The sequence below is a fragment of the Manis javanica genome, chromosome 6, assembly GCF_040802235.1.
Source record: "Manis javanica isolate MJ-LG chromosome 6, MJ_LKY, whole genome shotgun sequence".
Taxonomy (NCBI): Eukaryota; Metazoa; Chordata; class Mammalia; order Pholidota; family Manidae; genus Manis; species Manis javanica.
The window spans coordinates 1,584,255-1,601,418 of NC_133161.1; the positions used below are offsets into that span (position 1 = coordinate 1,584,255).

Consider the following 17,164-nt stretch of genomic DNA (forward strand, 5'->3'; position numbering starts at 1 on the left):
TTTGAAATTATTTCCAGTGCCAAGATTCTGTAAAGCATTGGTGTTTAGCTTTTAACACTGACATTAGCTTGTTAGTAAACATACTGAAAATCCTTCAGTGTATATTTATGGCAAATTTCTAAAAGTGAACTGGGTGGCAGTCCGTGCTCTTAAAGCTTTAAGTACACAAAAGCTGGCAAGGGTAATGTTTTGAAAAGTTAACTCAACATGTATTTACTGAGTACCTATCGTGACTAATTCAAATTAATTCAAATCAGTTTATTGTAGAGCGACTGTTAGATATTTCTTAAATGTCGCATTCCGAGGCGTTCAGCATCCTCGTTTACTCCCTGGCTGTTATGCGGGTCAGATGCCCTCAGTGATTGCAAGGGAAAAATCTGCACAAAAAAATGGTTTGAAACCAATGGTTAATATTATTAATTCTACACTCAAAATACAAAAAATTTCAACTTTATAAAGAATGGATGTCTTTGTGAATTTTTCTTTTTAAGACCCCTATTTCAGATATCTGATAAATTAAGTAACTAAGAGTTCAGGTTATTGATATGTAAAGCAATTACTGGTCATTTACAAGTGACATACCAGCTAAACATTAAAAAAAAGGTAACCAAGCTGCCCAGGTGAACTTTGTCTGCAAGGAGGCCCTTTAGGGTGATCCATCTTATGTCAGCAAATTGCTTGCTAATGTGTTGACTTATGGCCACCCTCAAAAGCAAAATGAAAAGCCTGGAATTTACAGCATATCAGTGAATCAGTTGATAAGCTTTTACTGGTTTAATATCCTCCCAGCCTTGCTGCTTGGAGCCACTTGAAGTTAGCAACAGAATGTTTGCCATCTCCATGTGATAAAGGGAAGTCAGAGGACTAAACACACTTTGAGACCATTATGCTGTTTGGCGAGATGTGAGTGGGAAAGGCGAGGGGAATCTCAGGCAGGAGGGCGTGGGGGCAGGCAGCCTCTGAAGTCAACCAGGGCATCTGACAAATCACTAGCCTCCCTCCTTAAACAATGGGCAGAACTTTCAGTGTGGGTGGAGATAATATAATGCATTTGAAAAGTTTTAATTGCAGCCATAAAAGACCATACCTCAACTATATGACACCCACTGGCAGAATTTCTAGATAAGGATCAAAGGCATTCAAGGACCAACCACTGCATTCTGGGCAGCGCTTGGCCTTTCCGCACACAGTGGTGACAGGTCTGAGCACCCAGCCGCCGTGACCTCCCCTGCGGCTTTGATCTGAGCCCATAGGACCTGAGGCAGGGCAGCCCGGGACTACCATCATCCCCGACTGCTCGGGGCCTCCTGGACGCAGGCACCGCTTCCCAAGGCCCACCCCCTGGCACTCACTCACAGGGACAGAAACACCCGACCCGCTCTGTCTTACCACAGAGCTGCTGCATCTAACAGGACCTGTGCTGAAGGCGACACCCCTCTGCTCCGGTTTGGCCTTGTCAGGAACGTGCCAATGGCAACCTAAAGCGAGGCCAGTCTCCAATAGGGGATTCTCTCTGTGTGGAAGCATCACTGTTTGCAGAAAGGTGACCTCTGTGTTTTTTTAATTGTTTGATACCCAATAGATGCATGAGAACTTAAGTAAGAAAAGGCAATCAACTCACTGTGATAGAGGAGCGAAAACACAAGGCCACGGTTCTTTTTCACCAGACAGATTCATTTATAAAAATAGAACGGCCTGAGCTAATCTAATCTAGACTATCAAAAACATATCCATCTTGGTGAGATCTTGAAAGTTTAGAGGAAACAAGTGCTTCCTAATTTATTGTGCCTAAAAATATCACTGTTACCCCTCAGTGCCCTTCTTTCCTACTGATTAAGACTTGTCTTTCCTTGAAGGTGGCTTATCATTGGTCTAAGTAACAGCACAGAAGTTTTCACTCATCCACCAGCAAAGGAAAAAAGTAAATTTAGTGGAGCGAAATTTTTATACAGCTAAATGTGGTCAGTGTGGGGGAATACCCTGAGTACTAATGAGAGGATTCCGACGGTATATGGGGTGTTCTTTTAACTCTTACTTGGCAAAACAGTTTTCTAAAGTTGGCAGCGGCTTTGGAGCCCCAAATTTCTCTTTGACAGTTCTGTAGACTCACAACATCTGGAAACCTTTAAAAAAGAACTGAACGGGTTTGGAGAGAAAACCCATTGCAACTTCCCTGATCTCACAGATGGAGGCGGTAGAGGTGGCATCCGTCTGTCTGATTTTGGACTGTCTCTCAGGATCTCTTTCTCCTAGTAATATAAAATCTCAATTTTTTAGACTAAAACCAAAAAAATTTGCATTTATTTAACATTCACTAATGGTCAGAGTGGAGGTACAGCTTAGAAATGTAGGTGGTTGTTACATATCACCCCAGATGAAAGAGCTATTGTTCCATAATTAAGAATTTATCATATCCAATACTGTTAATTGCTGCACATCTAAAATTGTCTTAAAACTCTAGTAATTCATTGATGTAAAGTTCAGTGCACATTTAGGCTGTGGTGAGGGTGCTGGGTAACCAGGCAGGTGGACAGACCCAATGTCAAGAGGCTTGAAAGGCCTCTGTGGGGAAAACTGGCATTTCTGGAGTGTCTCTATTACAAAGCTAGTCTCCCACCTAGAGGAGCCTTCATAAAGTCATTTTCCTTTTGGCTTTGGAATTTGTTTTTTTAATGGATGTATTCCTAGGAAACCTATAGCTACTGATTCTTTTCAAGCTGGACTTTAGTCTCCACGTTCAGTTCTGAAAAACTGGAAGGATGAATATAACAGGAAACCAAGACCAGGAATTATGTTTCTATTTAAGTATCTTAGTCTGTGATTTCTGGATCTTAAAGCCTCATTTTACTGACAACCTTATGTTAAAATATTTTCACAGGTATTTAAAGGAAAACAATCAGTTTAGACTTTTTAAACTGAAACAGGTTTGGTTCTTGGTGAAAATAATACAATTGTTTCTATCATTAGAAAAATGCTATTTAATTATTTTTGTAAAATATAGTTTATGCTACTGAACTAATCTGGCCAGTGAGCATTTCTTTACTAACTTGGGGTGCATGGTCATTCTTAATGGCTAACATCTGTTATTAGTCTGTTCCGGTTTCAAACTGTAAAGTACTTAATTCTGCTCACATGATTACATCTTCAAAAAATCACAGTAGTTGGAACGCGTAAATTTTAATGTATGTATAAGCAAATATTCCATTGTCACTACAAATTCAAATAAAGATGATTATTTTGCCTTGTCAACAAGGACAAATTACCATCAATTGTATTCTTGTGTGTTTTTCCCTACAGACCTGCCTGAGCCTTCTGGGAGCAGTGCCCACATGCAGGGCGTGTCCGCCTGCATGGACCAGAGCCACGGGTCCCCCTCGGACGCTCCCCGACTCTCAGAATTCTTCTAGGGTCTGACAACATGGAGGCAGAGAGCAGACCTGGGAAGTGGTCTGTATTGCATTCTATTATTTATTCATTTAAAAACTATTTTAATCCTTTAAAATTAATTCATGTGTAACTTCTTTGGTGATAGTGTCTTTTTCCCCCCTTTACATGAATGCCTACATTTCCTCAGTCTTTTCTTCACTGATCTGAAATGTCTCCTTCAGTCTACACTAAGAATCCCCTTATACCAAGATGTGTGTTTCTACTGTTTCTTCAACTGTTCATCTATTATTTGTAAGAATCTTAAGTTACCAAATTTATATATATTTTGACATTTGCCAAAGGTGTTCTCATTAATTTTTCTTTTAAAAAAATTATTAGCTCTTCATACTCCCCTAGATAAATTTCAGAATTAATCTGTAAATGCACAGTCAATCCTATGCCTTTGGAAGTTAGAAATTATGGTAAATTTATGTGATAGGAAAATTGACATTTCTACTCATCTTAAATGACCTGTCATTTTATTCACGTCTTTATTTCATCAGGAAAAAAATTTTGATTACAATTATTTTTTCCCAACTTTATTAAGATATAATTGATGTATGACACTGTAAGTTTAAGGTGTATGATGTGATGATTTGATACACTTTTATATTGCAGAATGATTACACAGTAGGGTTAGTGAACACTTCCATCATCTCAATTACCATTTTTCTCTTGTGGTGAGAAGATTTATTATTTATTTTCTTAGCTACTTTCAAGTATATAATACAGCAGTGTTAACTGTAGTCACCTTGCTGTACATTAGATCCCAGCACTTCTCCATCTTGTAACTGGCAGTTTGTACCCTTTGAGCAAACATATCCTGATCTGCGCCCCAAAACTCCCAGCTCCTGGCAGTCCTCATTGTACTGTCTGCAAGTTTGACTTTTTTCGATTTAACAAGTAAGTGATATTATATGGTATTTGTTTCCTTCTGTCTGATTTATTTCACTTAGTATAATACCCTCAAGGTCCATCCATATTGTTGCAAATCGCAGGATTTCTTTCTTCCTTGTGGGTGAGTAATATTCCATTTCACATACATACCATTCACCTGTAGATGCACACCTGAGTTGTGTCCATGTCTTGGCTGCTGTGAATAATGCTGCAGTGAATGTGAGGGTGCAGATACATTCTTGAGATCTTGATTGTATTTCCTTTGGATATATACCCAGGAGTTGAACTGCTGGGTAATATGGTAGTTCTGGTTTTAATTTTTTGAGGAATCTCCATAGTGGCTGCAGCACTTTACATTCCCCACAACAGTGCCCAAGGATTCCCTTTCCTCCACATCCTCACCAACACCTGTTACTTCTCATCTTTTTGATAACAACCATTCTAATTGGTGTGGGGTGGTATCTCACTGTGGTTTTGATTTTCATTTCCCTGATGAGCAGTGATGCTGAGCACCCTTTCATGTGCCTGCTGGCCTTCTCAATGTCTTTAGAAAAATGTCTGTTCAGCTCCTCTGCCCATTTTAAGATCAGACAGTTAGTGTCTTTGTGTGTGTGGGTGGCTATTAAGTTGCACAAATTCCTTATATTTTTTTGTATATTAGCTCTTTATCAGATAGACGATTTGCAAATATTTTCCCCTGTTCTGTAGGTTGCCTATTTTGTTGATTGTTTCCTTTGCTGTGCAGAAGCTTTTTAGTTTTAGGTAATCCCACTTAATTATTTTTGCTTTTGTTGCTTGTACTTTTGGTGTTATATCCGAAAATTGTTGCCAAGACCAATGTCAAGGAGAGTTTCCCCTATGTTTTCTTCTAGGAGTTTTGTGGCTTCAGTTCTTAAGTTTTCAATCCATTTTGAGTTAGTTTTTGTTATATTGTCTTGATGAATTGACCCCCTTATATAATGACCTTCTTTGTTTCTTGTTACAGCTTTTGAGTCAGTCTGTTTTGTCTGATAGAAGTATAGCTATTTCTGTTCTCTTCTGGTTTCCACCTGCATGGAGTATCTTTCTCTGCCCCTTCACGTTAAGCCTGTATGTGCGCTTAAAGCTGACGTGAGTCTCTTGTAGGCTGTGCTGCATACGTTGGATCTTAATTTTTTATTCATCCAATCATTGTACACCTTCTGACTGGAGAAATCAACCCACTTCCAACAAGAGCAATGACTGGCAGGCAAGGGCTCAGCGATGCGTCCTCCTGCTTTCTGGCTGCGTTACGCGCCCCTGTTCTCACCCTCTTCTCTTGCTGTCTCCCTTGTGGATCGATCTCCCAGAGTGGGACGATCTGACTCCCTTCTCTTTATTTTGAGTATCTACGGTAGGGTTTTGACTTGTGGTTGCCATGGGGCTTACATAAAACTTCATATAAGCATAACCATGTATGTTACACTGATAACAACTGAACTTTGCATCACACAAAAACTCTACCCTTTTACTCCCCCCTTTTATGTTTTTGATATCACAATCCACATTTTTTATACTGTGTAGTCACTAAATTATTGTAGTCTTATAGTTGACCCTTCATCAACCCGGGTTTGAACTGCATGGGTCCACTGTGTGTGTCTGGGAAGTCTTTTACTCGCCCTCACTTCTCAACGACACATTTGCTGGATAAGGTTTTGGCTGGCAGTTTTTTCTCCTTCAGCACTTTGAACACATCATTCGGTTCTCTCCTGCCTAGTAAGAATTCCCTTGTATGTGAGGATTTATTTTTTCTCTTGCTGCATTTAAGAATCTTTGTCTTTAGTTAGTTTTGGACAGTTTTATTATAATGTGTCTTGGAGAAAAGCTCTTTAAATTGATTTCATTTTATGAGCTTCAGAATTGGATATCCAAATCTCTTCCTGATTTAGGAAGTTTTCAGACATTATTTCTTTAGATAAGGTTTCTGCCTCCCATCTTCTTCTAAGACTCTAATAATTCACAGGTTCTTTCTTTTGATAGTATCATATGCTTTCTTCTACCATTTCTCATTCCTTTTTCTTCTTTCTCCTCTGGATAGTTTCAAAGTTTCTGTCTTCTAATTCACACATTCTTCCTTCTGCTTGATCGAATCTGACGCTGTTGCTTTCTATGGAATCTTTCATTTCCCTCATTGAATTCTTCAGCTCCAGAACTTATTTGGTTATTATTATTTCTATCTCTCTGTTAAACTTCTTGTTTTGTGTATTGTCTTCCTGATTTTGTCAAATGGTTTTTCTGTGTTTTGTTGTAGTTTATTGAGCTTCCTTAAAACATCTTATTTTGAATTGTGCACCAGGTAAGGCACAAGTCTTCATGTCTTTGGGGTTGGTTCCTGGGCAATCCCTGTGACCCTCTGCAGTGAACCATGTCTCCTTGGTTCTCGTGCTCCCTGAAGTCTTGCATTGCTGTCCTTGCACATCAAGTGGCAGTCACTTCCTCCAGTCTTTGCTGACTGACTTCAGGAAAGAAATACCTTCCATCAGCTCTAATCCGAGGCTTTCTCAGACCTTCATCAGATAAACCTGCTCCCTTTCACAGCCGAAAGCCGTCTCTTGATCCCGTATTGCATGAGGCGGGATGCTGACAGCGTCCTTTTGGCTTTCCCAGGAGTGAAGCTGAAACTCAAGTTTGTGGTCCCTTCCTGCCCTGAAGATTGGAGCCAGCTCTCGGCACGTGTTCACTAGCGTCTGCCCAAGCTTGCCCTCGTCATCAGGAGTGCGCACATGCATCTGGCCACAGGACTTGGGTGAGGGGCATGGAGTGCTAGGTGCCACTTGGGGAATCTGCAAGTGAGGCATCCCCCGGGGCTTATGGGTGGGCTTCTTGATGGGGTCTGCAGCAGTCAGTAGGACCCACAACCCTTTAATGCCCTCTGAGAGTCTGTGGTGCTCTTCCAGCAGCTCAGGCCTTCGGGCATGCAGCTCATGACTCAGTACCCCGGAGAGAGTGAGAGAAGGCTGAGCCTCTTTGATTGTGACCTGCACAGCTGGAGAAGCTGGGTGTCACTCACACATTCTCACTTTCCCTGCAGGAAAAGTAACAGGTGAGAAGCCCTTGGCTCTGGCCTGTGTTTCCTTGAGGGGTAGGGTGATGTGGGTGAAGTCAGACCGCTCCTCTCACCCTCTCCAGTGTGTCCTAACTGTATATTTGTTTGTTCTAGTGGTGTGCTGGAACTTCTCTGGAAACCTGGACTTCCACAAACGCTCTGTTACCCATGGGTGACTGTCTAAAGCTGTGTCATCCAGGGGCTCCCAGACTGTGGCTGAGGGGCCAGAGCAGGTTCACGGGCCACTGCAGGGTCCACAGCCAGGAGGCAGGCACATGGGTGGCCTGAGACTCCTTCCAGGCCCCTTGGCATATGGTGCTGGATCCCGTTCCCACAAAGGCACTGTTTTCTGTGGACGGATACCAAACTGTTGTTGCTGGGGGGTGGGGGAGGGCGAATGAGGGCACTATGTTGCTGACATGACCTGCAGAACATTTTTTTTTATCAGTACTTGTACATTCATTGTTAAAATGTATTTTTAGGTATTATGAGAGGGATCCTTTTCCATCGAATATCTCATTATTGTTGCCGTACAGGAAACAATTACTGCATGTTTATCTTCAAGTTGAACATCTTCTGATAGTTCTAATAATTTTTAAATGATTTCAAAGATCCTAAATCTGTATCTAGATTGTATTGGCAAGGATTGGCCAAAGTGAGATGATAGTGGGTAGCCTATTTTACATTTTTAGGGTTTCATTATCTAAAATAATGTGTTTTTAGTTTGATGTGCAGTCTTTATTGTGACAAGGAACTTTGAGCTCCAGTTGGCTGATTGTCACTACTAGGAATGTATGTTAAATCTGACATCTTTTCAGTAAAGATAGAGATGCTTTAATTTTTCTCAGTCATTTTATATTATATATTTCTTTCCATGTTTGCTATTATTATAGGAAGTAACTTCAATTATATTTTCAGATTTAACAGCATGAAGTTATATAAAATAGTCATTTAATTTTTAAAATAATTCCCACATATCTGATTATTCCTCCCATTCTGTTGGCCTGTATTCTGCTTTGTCTAATCTGTTTTGACCTGTGTGAGACTTGACCTTGTAGTTGTTTTTTTAGATTCTCATATTCATCTCAGTTTCTTTGCCAGTTTTATTTTTTTGTAATAAAGTACTTCTCTTTTATCTACTTCCTACATTAAAAAAAGTGTTGTTTACATAGCTTTCTGATTTGAATGGCTCACTTTTCATCTTTCTCATTCAATAAGTGTACTTACTACTAATTGTCATCTATGTACAACTTTAGATACATAACACAGAATACTAGTGTTCTCACTGTCATGAACACCAGAATAGTGTATACTTTAGATTCTTAATTTTCAAATACATTTCAATGTTCATTTATTTTATTGTGACTTTCTACTTTATTTCATTTTTTGCATTTGCCTCATTTATTTTTGAGCATGCCTTTACATAGAACATTTTTGTCTCATTTGATTCAAATGTCTCATTAGCACCTATTGGTGGACTTCTTTCAGTGTAATTTGAGAGTTTGTTGTTTAATAGGGGAATTTATCTCAGTCATGTTTGTTATGGTTACTGTTATATTTTAGTCCTGTCATCTAATCTTTTCTACTCATTATCCTCTCTTGTTGCCTTTTCCTGACTTCTGCTGGTTCTGAATCACCACCTACATACACCTCTGCCTTGGTCTTTATAATTGCTGTGTCACCATCACTGAATGGATGTTTCCTTGGTGGTAAACTCTGGTTATTTATGATTCTTCTCTTTTATAATCACTGCTATAGTGAACGTACTCATGAATGTATCTTGGCAAACAATTTTGAGTATATCTGTTGGGTAAATTTTAGAGGAGGGATTAAGGGTAACCGTCAGCCAGACAGGTTGCACATTTTTTAGTTCTCCTGGTGGCTTATAAGAATGTCCGTCCCACTCATTCTCATCAGCTCTAGAGAGTTATCACACGACTTTTCAATTCTTGCCAATTATTAGTGAAAGTGTCTTATTTTTGTTTTATTTTAGTTTTCTTTAATTGTAAGTAAGGCTGAACTATACAGAAACCATACATCTATAGTCCTTTTGTAAGCTACTTGTCATATATTAAGGAAATTGCTTCTAATCCTTTGAGTTGTAGGTATGTTTTCCTGATATGTCATTGATCTTATATTTTTTCTCCCTATATGTAAGTTTTGAAGTTTTATGTAGTTATCAGTGAGTTCCTTTATGGTTTGTGTGTGTGGAAAATCTTACTAGAAAGGTCTTTCCCACTTCCAGGTCATACATTTATTTTATAATGCAGTCTTCTAAAATAATTATGCTCCAGGTTTTATGTTTAACTCTTTGTTCCATATGGAATATAAGGAGTTAGTCCCATTTTCTTTATATCCTCTCCTCCTTTTCTCTTATTCTCTTTCCTTCTTGTTCTTGGCCCAAGCCTGACTCTTGGGGTTCAGGAACTGTGCAGTCTAGTCTACACTGCTAGAGACTATGTTTAGTTAACATTTCACCGCATTTGTATTCTCTCTTCTGTAGGTACATTTGTACGTGTGAGCGTGTCATCCACTTCAGGGCCTGCTGCGAGCGTCACAGCACCACTCCCAAGTCCTTCGGCATCTGTCCCAAGGACCAGGACACGTTGTGTGCTGGTGACCAGGAGCAGCCCACGGGGACTCACACTGGCGCATTCCTGCTGCATGACAGATGATCCGTATTCACATTCCCAAGTATGTTAATTATAGCACTTGCTTTAGTTTTAGTTTTGATTCAGGATCCTATCAAAAGCTCTCATTACATTTAAATGTTATATTTTGAAAGATTCTTCACATTTCCCAGCCATTTTTTTTTTCTTTTTGACAATGACATTTTATAGTCGAAGCCTACTTTATAGAATACTCCTCATTTTGGGTATACCTGATTACATGTTTTGTCATGATTGGGGTGAGGTTAAGTGTTTTGGGCATGAAAATGCACCGGTGACATTTTGTCCCCATGCCCCATAACACTAGGGGCACATGGTGCCGATTTGTCCCACTAGTGGTGATTTCGCTCACTGGGTTCAGGAGATGTCTGCCAGACCCTCCCAATGTAACACCTTCTCATTCTCTTTGTGAAGAAGAAGCCGTCTGTGGGGTGATACTGTGAGAATGTGTGAATATCTTACTCTTCAACAATCTTTCACCTGGTAGTTTATAGTCATTTCATTGTTGACATAAGTTCTCAAACTATGCATTTATAGAATCCTGGGTCATGTGAAATTCAAAAGCCTAGTCTTCAGATTCCACTGAAACACACCTGCATTTTAGAATTGTAGCTTTATGTTTCTTAGACCATGCCTACAGCTCAGCAGTGAGTTCCATCAAGTTGCAAAATGTAGGAAAAGATCATCAAATTTCAAGTTACTCAATGAATGACTAGGAAGTGGTCTGTGTCATTAAGAACAGCCTCTGGGCTCTTACACACAGGCGCTCAAGCACAGAGTGGCCCCTGGTATCCAGTTTTACCTCCCAGAGTCTCAGGTACTTGCTGTCGGCTTCAGCCTGGAGCCAGGTGACCTCCTCCTCACCTCTGGTCAGGCCAGAAGCAGCCTAACGCTACGTCACGGCACCCACGTCACTCACCTCACTCCATCTCATCATGTGGGCACTTTATCATCTTACATCACAAGAAGGGTGAGTTCAGTACAATAAGATATTTTCTTGATTAAACCTGAGGCACAGTGACAGCACAATAAGCCCACATTCTGGTTCTCTTTTGCAGGCACTGAAACGGGGTTCCTTCGAACAACTCCCTACGCGATCAGGAAGCCTGGGAAGGCACGTGTCCCTGCGGCTGGGAAGCCCGGCCTCAAACCCCCGGTTTTCAGAATTCCTGTGCGGCCTGTCACTTTGAGGAAGCCTCTCGCCCTGGGCATGAGGCGGGTGGCATGGCTGTGAGAGGCAGTGAGGGCACTGAGGAGCACCCCCTAAGGAGGCTGGCCAGGAACCAGGCAGAGCCACGAAGCCCTGGGGCACACACCAGCCCCTCTGCACCCCATGGGAGTGCGGCTGAGAAACAAGTGGGAAGACGCAGGGGACGCGTCCAGTGGTAATGGTTCCAGGGGTGTGACTGTGAGCAGCTCTGTCTTAGTGACCCGAAGCGGGGTGTTTGTCAGAACACCATACTTTTACAGACTGCTATAAAAAAAGACGGAGTTTCACTCAATCTAAAACAACACACAGAATGACTTGAACAATATCAACACTTACAGTTATACATTTAGGCCTTTATAAATACTACTGTAACTCTTGGAGCAGCTCTGTGAGCCAGAGGTGACTGCTTCTGCTCCCCAGACGAGGAAATGAGGCTCAGTGGCCGCTTTCTGCCAGAAGCCTCGAGGCTGACAGGCAGGGTGGGGGCAGGAACTGGGGTCAGCAGGCCCCTCCCACCCTCCCACCCTGTCCTTTTTGCGTGGGGTACATACAGCACAGGGAGATCGTGAGACAAGCCAAGAAGAGTAAACATAAAAGAAAAATGATTGAAAGGGTACAAACTGAAGTTATGCTCCCATTTTCCTGACCCCCTGAGGCTCCCAGAGGCCTCAGTAAAGCTATGGCCCTGTGGGGGCTTTATTTTTTAGAAAGTTCTTTCTACTTTTTTACTTGCAGCTAAGGGGGTATGAAAAGCTTAAGTTTGTTTCCATTCTGTTATCTAAAGAGAAGTTTTTTTAAGCAATTATCACAGGATGGTCAAACCAAAGTTGCTTTGAACTCAACCTTATTCCAATTTTATGAATTGTACGATTTAACTAGAAAAGACAATCGATAAGTATTTCACCATCAGGTTAGGTTGGTAAGTCACTTTAACTTGAACACGATTTTGGGCAGCATCTCAACTGTCTGAACAGCGCCCGCGGCCTCCGGCCAGCACAGGGACCGCCTGGAGAGCCAGGGCTGCTCGCTTACCTTTTCTTCAAAGAACTTCCCCCTCAGCTTGGCCTCTGCGGGAGGCACGGCTCTCCTCAGGTCTCGGTACCACTTCCTCACCACGTGTCCCCTCCAGCAGGCCTGGACCCTGGGGGGCAGGTGTTGGGAAGTGCTGTCTCAGGACTGGCTCCAACCCAGCATCTCAGAGCCCACCACGCGCCCGCATTGGGTGGGGCCCCGGGAGAGCGTGGCCGGGAGGCGAACCCCTGTCTTTCAGAGTAAGTCAGCACGGCTCAGCCTCCAAAGGACCCTCAGACGCTGCGAGCAGGCAGGGGTCCCGAGTGGGCTCTGAGGCCCTGTGGGGGGGCCCTTCCTACCTTGTTGCACACTTCATTTTGAATAGCCGGGCCCCATCGTGAATCACCCTGGTTTGATACTGGTATTTTCTACAGAGAGGACAGGTTTTTTTATCTGTGAACTTCTCAAAAGCCTGAAGGCATGCCTGAAGAAAAACATATCACTTAAAATTTTATGAGTAATTACCTATCAACAACAGTTTTACTTCTAATATAATTATAGTGTTCTTTTCTCTCATAATTAGGAGACTTAGTCTAACTTAGATTAAGAAGTTTCATCAGATGTTAACACCTTCTCATGAAACGTGTTCCCAAAATGGTATTTTACAAGAATACACATGCAGACACATCAAAACCGTGGAAGAGCTCGTGTAAAGGTGGTCCCTGCCTGCGAAGGCTGCCGTGCTGCCCAGCCACGGGGGGCAGGCGGCCCTGCGCTTTGATGTTCGCGGCTAACAACAGTCGTTACACAAACACTGTGGTTCCCTTGTCACGTAAAATTCACGACTGTCAAAACAGGATGAGCCGTGCTGTAGCCTGAAGTCCTATTTCTAACTGTAAATGGTGATTATGGATAAAATCACGGCTCTTTTTAGGGCACCGCAATGAGCAAGACCCGGCCCCGCACCCCGCGGGGAGGAAGGCGGCAGGCCTGGCGGGAGGGCAGCAGGCTTACTCACCCTGTGGAACACGTGGGAGCAGGAGAGCAGCACCTGTACGTGGGCACACAGAGGCGTGAGCTCGTTAGTTCACAGGAGTGCAAATGCGGTCTGATTAGAGGGAAAGTCTGAGTGCCTGAGGTATGGCGTTTCTTTGAAGAATTGAAAAAGCATATTAATAACCTTGATATTTATAATATCTTGATGTTTAAATTTAACACAGCACAGATACATAATCTCAATAAGAAAGGCTAAGTTAACAGTCTGCAGCATCAGCCACACGTGAAGTTGGTGCTTAAAATTAAAATGACTGTAAAAATGAAACAGTTGTGTTTTCTGGGCAGATACTAAAAGAAAATGCAAACTGGAGGGGAGAGGAGGGCCGGGGGGAGCCGAGAAAGGTGAGCAAATACCTTTTTTGGAGGGCTTTGTTCAACTAAATTGCACTCCTAAATTTTTAAAAAATCAGTTTTATATAATTCTGACACTCCTAAATTTAAATAGCAATAAATCCTAGAGACATGAGACTCACTTTTGCTTTTTGCTTTTTTAAATGCAGGGAAAGTGTGCTCACAAGAAAATTTCACCTTCTGTGACCCAAATGCCCCACTAAATAGTGGTATTCTGGGCTGTGACAAGACAGAAGCCGAGACCGAGTAAGGAGAAAGGTAGGTGGTCGTTCGGGCGGGAGAGCCGAGGAGGGCAAGGCCGGGGCCGGCGGCCAGGAACTGCGCGGCAGGCAGAGGGGACGGCCACGGGCGCGGGGGCGCCTCGGCAGCGGGGTCCCCAGCATGCCGGCCGCCGGCTCCCGGTGAAACGCTCGGGTTCTTGACGTTACCACCCCTGCCTTTGTTCAGTCCACACTTTTCTTCTCTAGTGGAGGGAATGGAAGGAATATTACAATAAACAGAACTCAGAACGTTCTAAAACCTTTCCTTGAAACTTACTGGAAACAGTAATATGGGTCCCTATTATTGCCATTTAATCTTAATAGCAATGTTTGTGTGCTCAGTTACTCATTATCTATAGAATAATCTTTCAGAGTGTTTTATCAACAGGTTTGATGGTCTATATTGAGTAACATTGTACTTATATTTAAAATGTACTTTTAAATGTCCATAAATACTTGTTATCGGCAATTATTCTCTGAGTAAACAAAAGGAAATGAATAGGTGGTGGTAAATAACACTAAAAATGTCCTAAAAGTTACGATTAGATTCTAGCTAGACTTCACACTTCCTGAGTTGGCCTGCTGTGGATCACTTGAATTACTTATTTCCTCATCTGTTCATTATAATGTTGATCTCAGTGATACAGGAGATTAACAAAGCCCTCTGAAATCATTAAATGTTGCCGAAATGCCAACTACTGTTTATAATTAAGGGAAAACCTAAACGTGAGAACAAGAACTAGAAACACACAAATAAATACAAGTGTCTATATCTATAATCAACAAAAATAGAGAATTCAGTGAGAAATTTATACAAAACACAAGGGAAGAAGTGATCGACGTGATGTATCCTGATCACCCCCTTAAGGTAGCTGCTGACTGTTTCATTCTTTGTGCAACAATCAGGCTAAGTATTTAGGGCATAAAAAGAAAGGTTCCTGGGGCTGGGATGACTTGTGGCTTTAGTAACTCTTTCACTGCACTAACATACTAAATTGTCCTAGGTGATAATTCTGTGGTTTAAGGGCTAAAATCTTTTACATATCTAAGACTAGGTCCTGATCGAGAAGTCGAATAATAAGTATGTTTAAAATAACTCGTGAATTAAAATTAGTAAAGAATAAAAATTTTATGACTATGAGCTAACTCATTAATGATGACGCTTATTAAAACAAATGAAGTTTGAGAGTCTATGTGCCCAGGGTAGTAAGGTCTGAGGTTTCCAGGCTATGAATTTTAAGCCTAAACTTAACTATATTTGTTGTATTTTTTCAGAGTGTCTACTGCTCTGTAGGGGCAGCATAATTCTGCACGCATTAGAAATCATTTTAGGGTGGCCAGTAGCTCAAAAAAAAAAAAAAGTTTTTAGGAGTGTAAGTGTCCCTAACATCTAGGAGATTACAGTTTAATTAGGCAAAGTATGTATAAAAAACCTATGACACAGATTGTATATTATCTGAACTTCAACGATCATACTATGGTAAAGTTCATGAATAAAGATTACTACAAAATTTTACTTAAAGATTCTTCCACAAATTATCTGGAGATATTCAAGCATAGTTTTTCTTTTCTTATATAATATCAATTCACAAAACAACTGAAAAATTTCGTTCTGCTCCCACCCTCTTGCCCCGCATACGAATGCTTCTCGAGACCCTCCCATCGGGGTGGCACCTAGCTTTTCGGCTGTTCACAGCCAGTGGGACAGGAGCATTCTTTTTCGCAAACTTTGTACTCAAAAATTAACATAATTTGGTAAAGGCTGTTTAATGAGGGCACTTAACTCTTTCTCACACATATACTTTAATTAATGGAAAAGAAAATGAAAGTACAGGGAGGAAGAAACTGGAAGAAAGCAGCCTGGAATCTGAGCCCCGGTAGAGTCTAGTCACTGGAGACGCCCCACTAGGCTTGTCTAATCTTCCCGTTAAACACCTGGGAGCGAAGTTCAGATTCTTCTTTGCATATTGGGCACGGCTGCGCGGAATCCCCTTGCTGGAGGGACCTCTGTTTCACCTTTTCCCATTCATCTGATGACAGTGGTAGTGGGGGCGGTTCAAAGAGGCCCAGCCTCTGTGCTGAAGTTAGAACAGTACAAAACGGGCGTTAAAATGTAGTTTAGGATGTGACACTCAAATATACTTTTGATGACATCATTCTGCAAATATTAAAGCAAAATGTGTGTACACTGTTCATCCTACCATATATGTTCAGAAAGCTGTTTCCGTGGGTGCAAACTCGTCAGTGTGTTGTTTTTATTTACAAAGAATTTCCCTTATCTAGTTCATTTTTGCTGTAATTCTGAGGTAGGCAGGACTGATTTGCAATTTTAAAGAACAGTGGAAGAATGCCATTGGTCTCATGTCTTGGCTATAGGTCTTCATTTCTCACCTAATTTATCTCCCAGCCTTCAGCACTGCGTTTTTGCAATGTAGCTTGTTTCTGCCACCAGTGATCTTTATAAAATGAATATCAATCAAGTTTTCCTTTGCTAAAAATTTCTTATAACATATAATTACGGTCAGGATCAATTTCTTACTTCAATAATATTTGGGTGCCCACCACATGTTGTACTCTGGATCAAGAGTAGAGATTATATTCCTGTGGAAAACATTTATTCTGAAAAAGCAACTAAAACAAGCTGGGGCAGAATGTGGGTGGGGACATGAGCATCAACTTCCAGGGCCCCCCACACAAGGGCCATGGCCCTGCAGGCTGTCTGAATTCAGGTTTAGAGTGGAGTTTTACAAGTGTGAAACAAGCACAGGAACAGAGTACAAAAAGGAGCTTTAAAAATGGAAAATATTATGGTAGGAATATGAAAGTCAACTGAAAGCCCAGAAAAGGAAGTTAAGATAATCTTAGAAAATAGAATAAGAAAAAGTGGGAGACGGAAAATAAGAAAACTACAGGATCAGTTTAGGAGGCCTGACAGCTGAAAGACAAGCATTCTTGAAAGAAAACAGAAAATGGAGAGTAAAAATTTTGAAGAGAACAGTTCAATCATTTACCAGAAGACGACATATTTTTTTAGTTGAGGGGCCCTGCGTGGCCCAGGACAGAGGTGTCACACCAAGTCCCATCACTGAAACTTCAGAACTATAGGGACAGAAAACATATCCTCAAAGCTTGAGACAGAGAGAGAAAGAGAGCCCTTGAATAGGTTCCGGAATCAGAAGTGCATCAGGTCATCCAGAAGAGCACAGACACAGGCGATTCT

At 41.5% G+C, this 17,164-nt stretch overlaps 1 protein-coding gene and 1 long non-coding RNA gene across 14 annotated transcripts in view; one reads left to right on the top strand and one right to left on the bottom strand.

Moving 5' to 3' along the window:
* The window catches only part of RNF32 (ring finger protein 32), a 33,416-nt gene that overhangs the window by 10,555 nt on the left and 5,697 nt on the right, over nt 1–17,164 (bottom strand). For 6 of the 9 annotated variants that reach the window (XM_073238137.1, XM_073238135.1, XM_073238140.1 and 3 more), the window contains exons 4-7: nt 15,880–16,022; nt 13,296–13,426; nt 12,637–12,705; nt 12,299–12,407 (exon numbers count right to left, since the gene is read on the bottom strand). In XM_073238137.1, the coding sequence (XP_073094238.1) occupies nt 12,299–12,407; nt 12,637–12,705; nt 13,296–13,426; nt 15,880–16,022 (452 nt within the window). Of the gene's footprint in view, nt 1–1,755; nt 2,250–12,298; nt 12,408–12,636; nt 12,762–13,295; nt 13,427–15,879; nt 16,023–17,164 lie in introns of those variants that run through there. The other 3 variants (XM_073238142.1, XM_017654688.3, XM_073238141.1) reach the window with 3 other exon arrangements.
* On the top strand, nt 2,259–12,344 carry LOC118968539 (uncharacterized). 5 transcript variants are annotated; one of them, XR_012132021.1, is made up of 4 exons: nt 2,259–3,447; nt 6,949–7,087; nt 7,242–10,081; nt 10,820–12,344. It is a non-coding gene; the product is annotated as an uncharacterized lncRNA (long non-coding RNA). The 5 variants fall into 5 exon arrangements; XR_012132022.1 differs by lacking the exon at nt 2,259–3,447 and having other exon boundaries at nt 6,837–7,087; nt 10,820–11,026; nt 11,115–12,344; XR_012132023.1 differs by lacking the exon at nt 2,259–3,447 and having other exon boundaries at nt 6,837–7,087; nt 7,242–7,384; nt 9,891–10,081.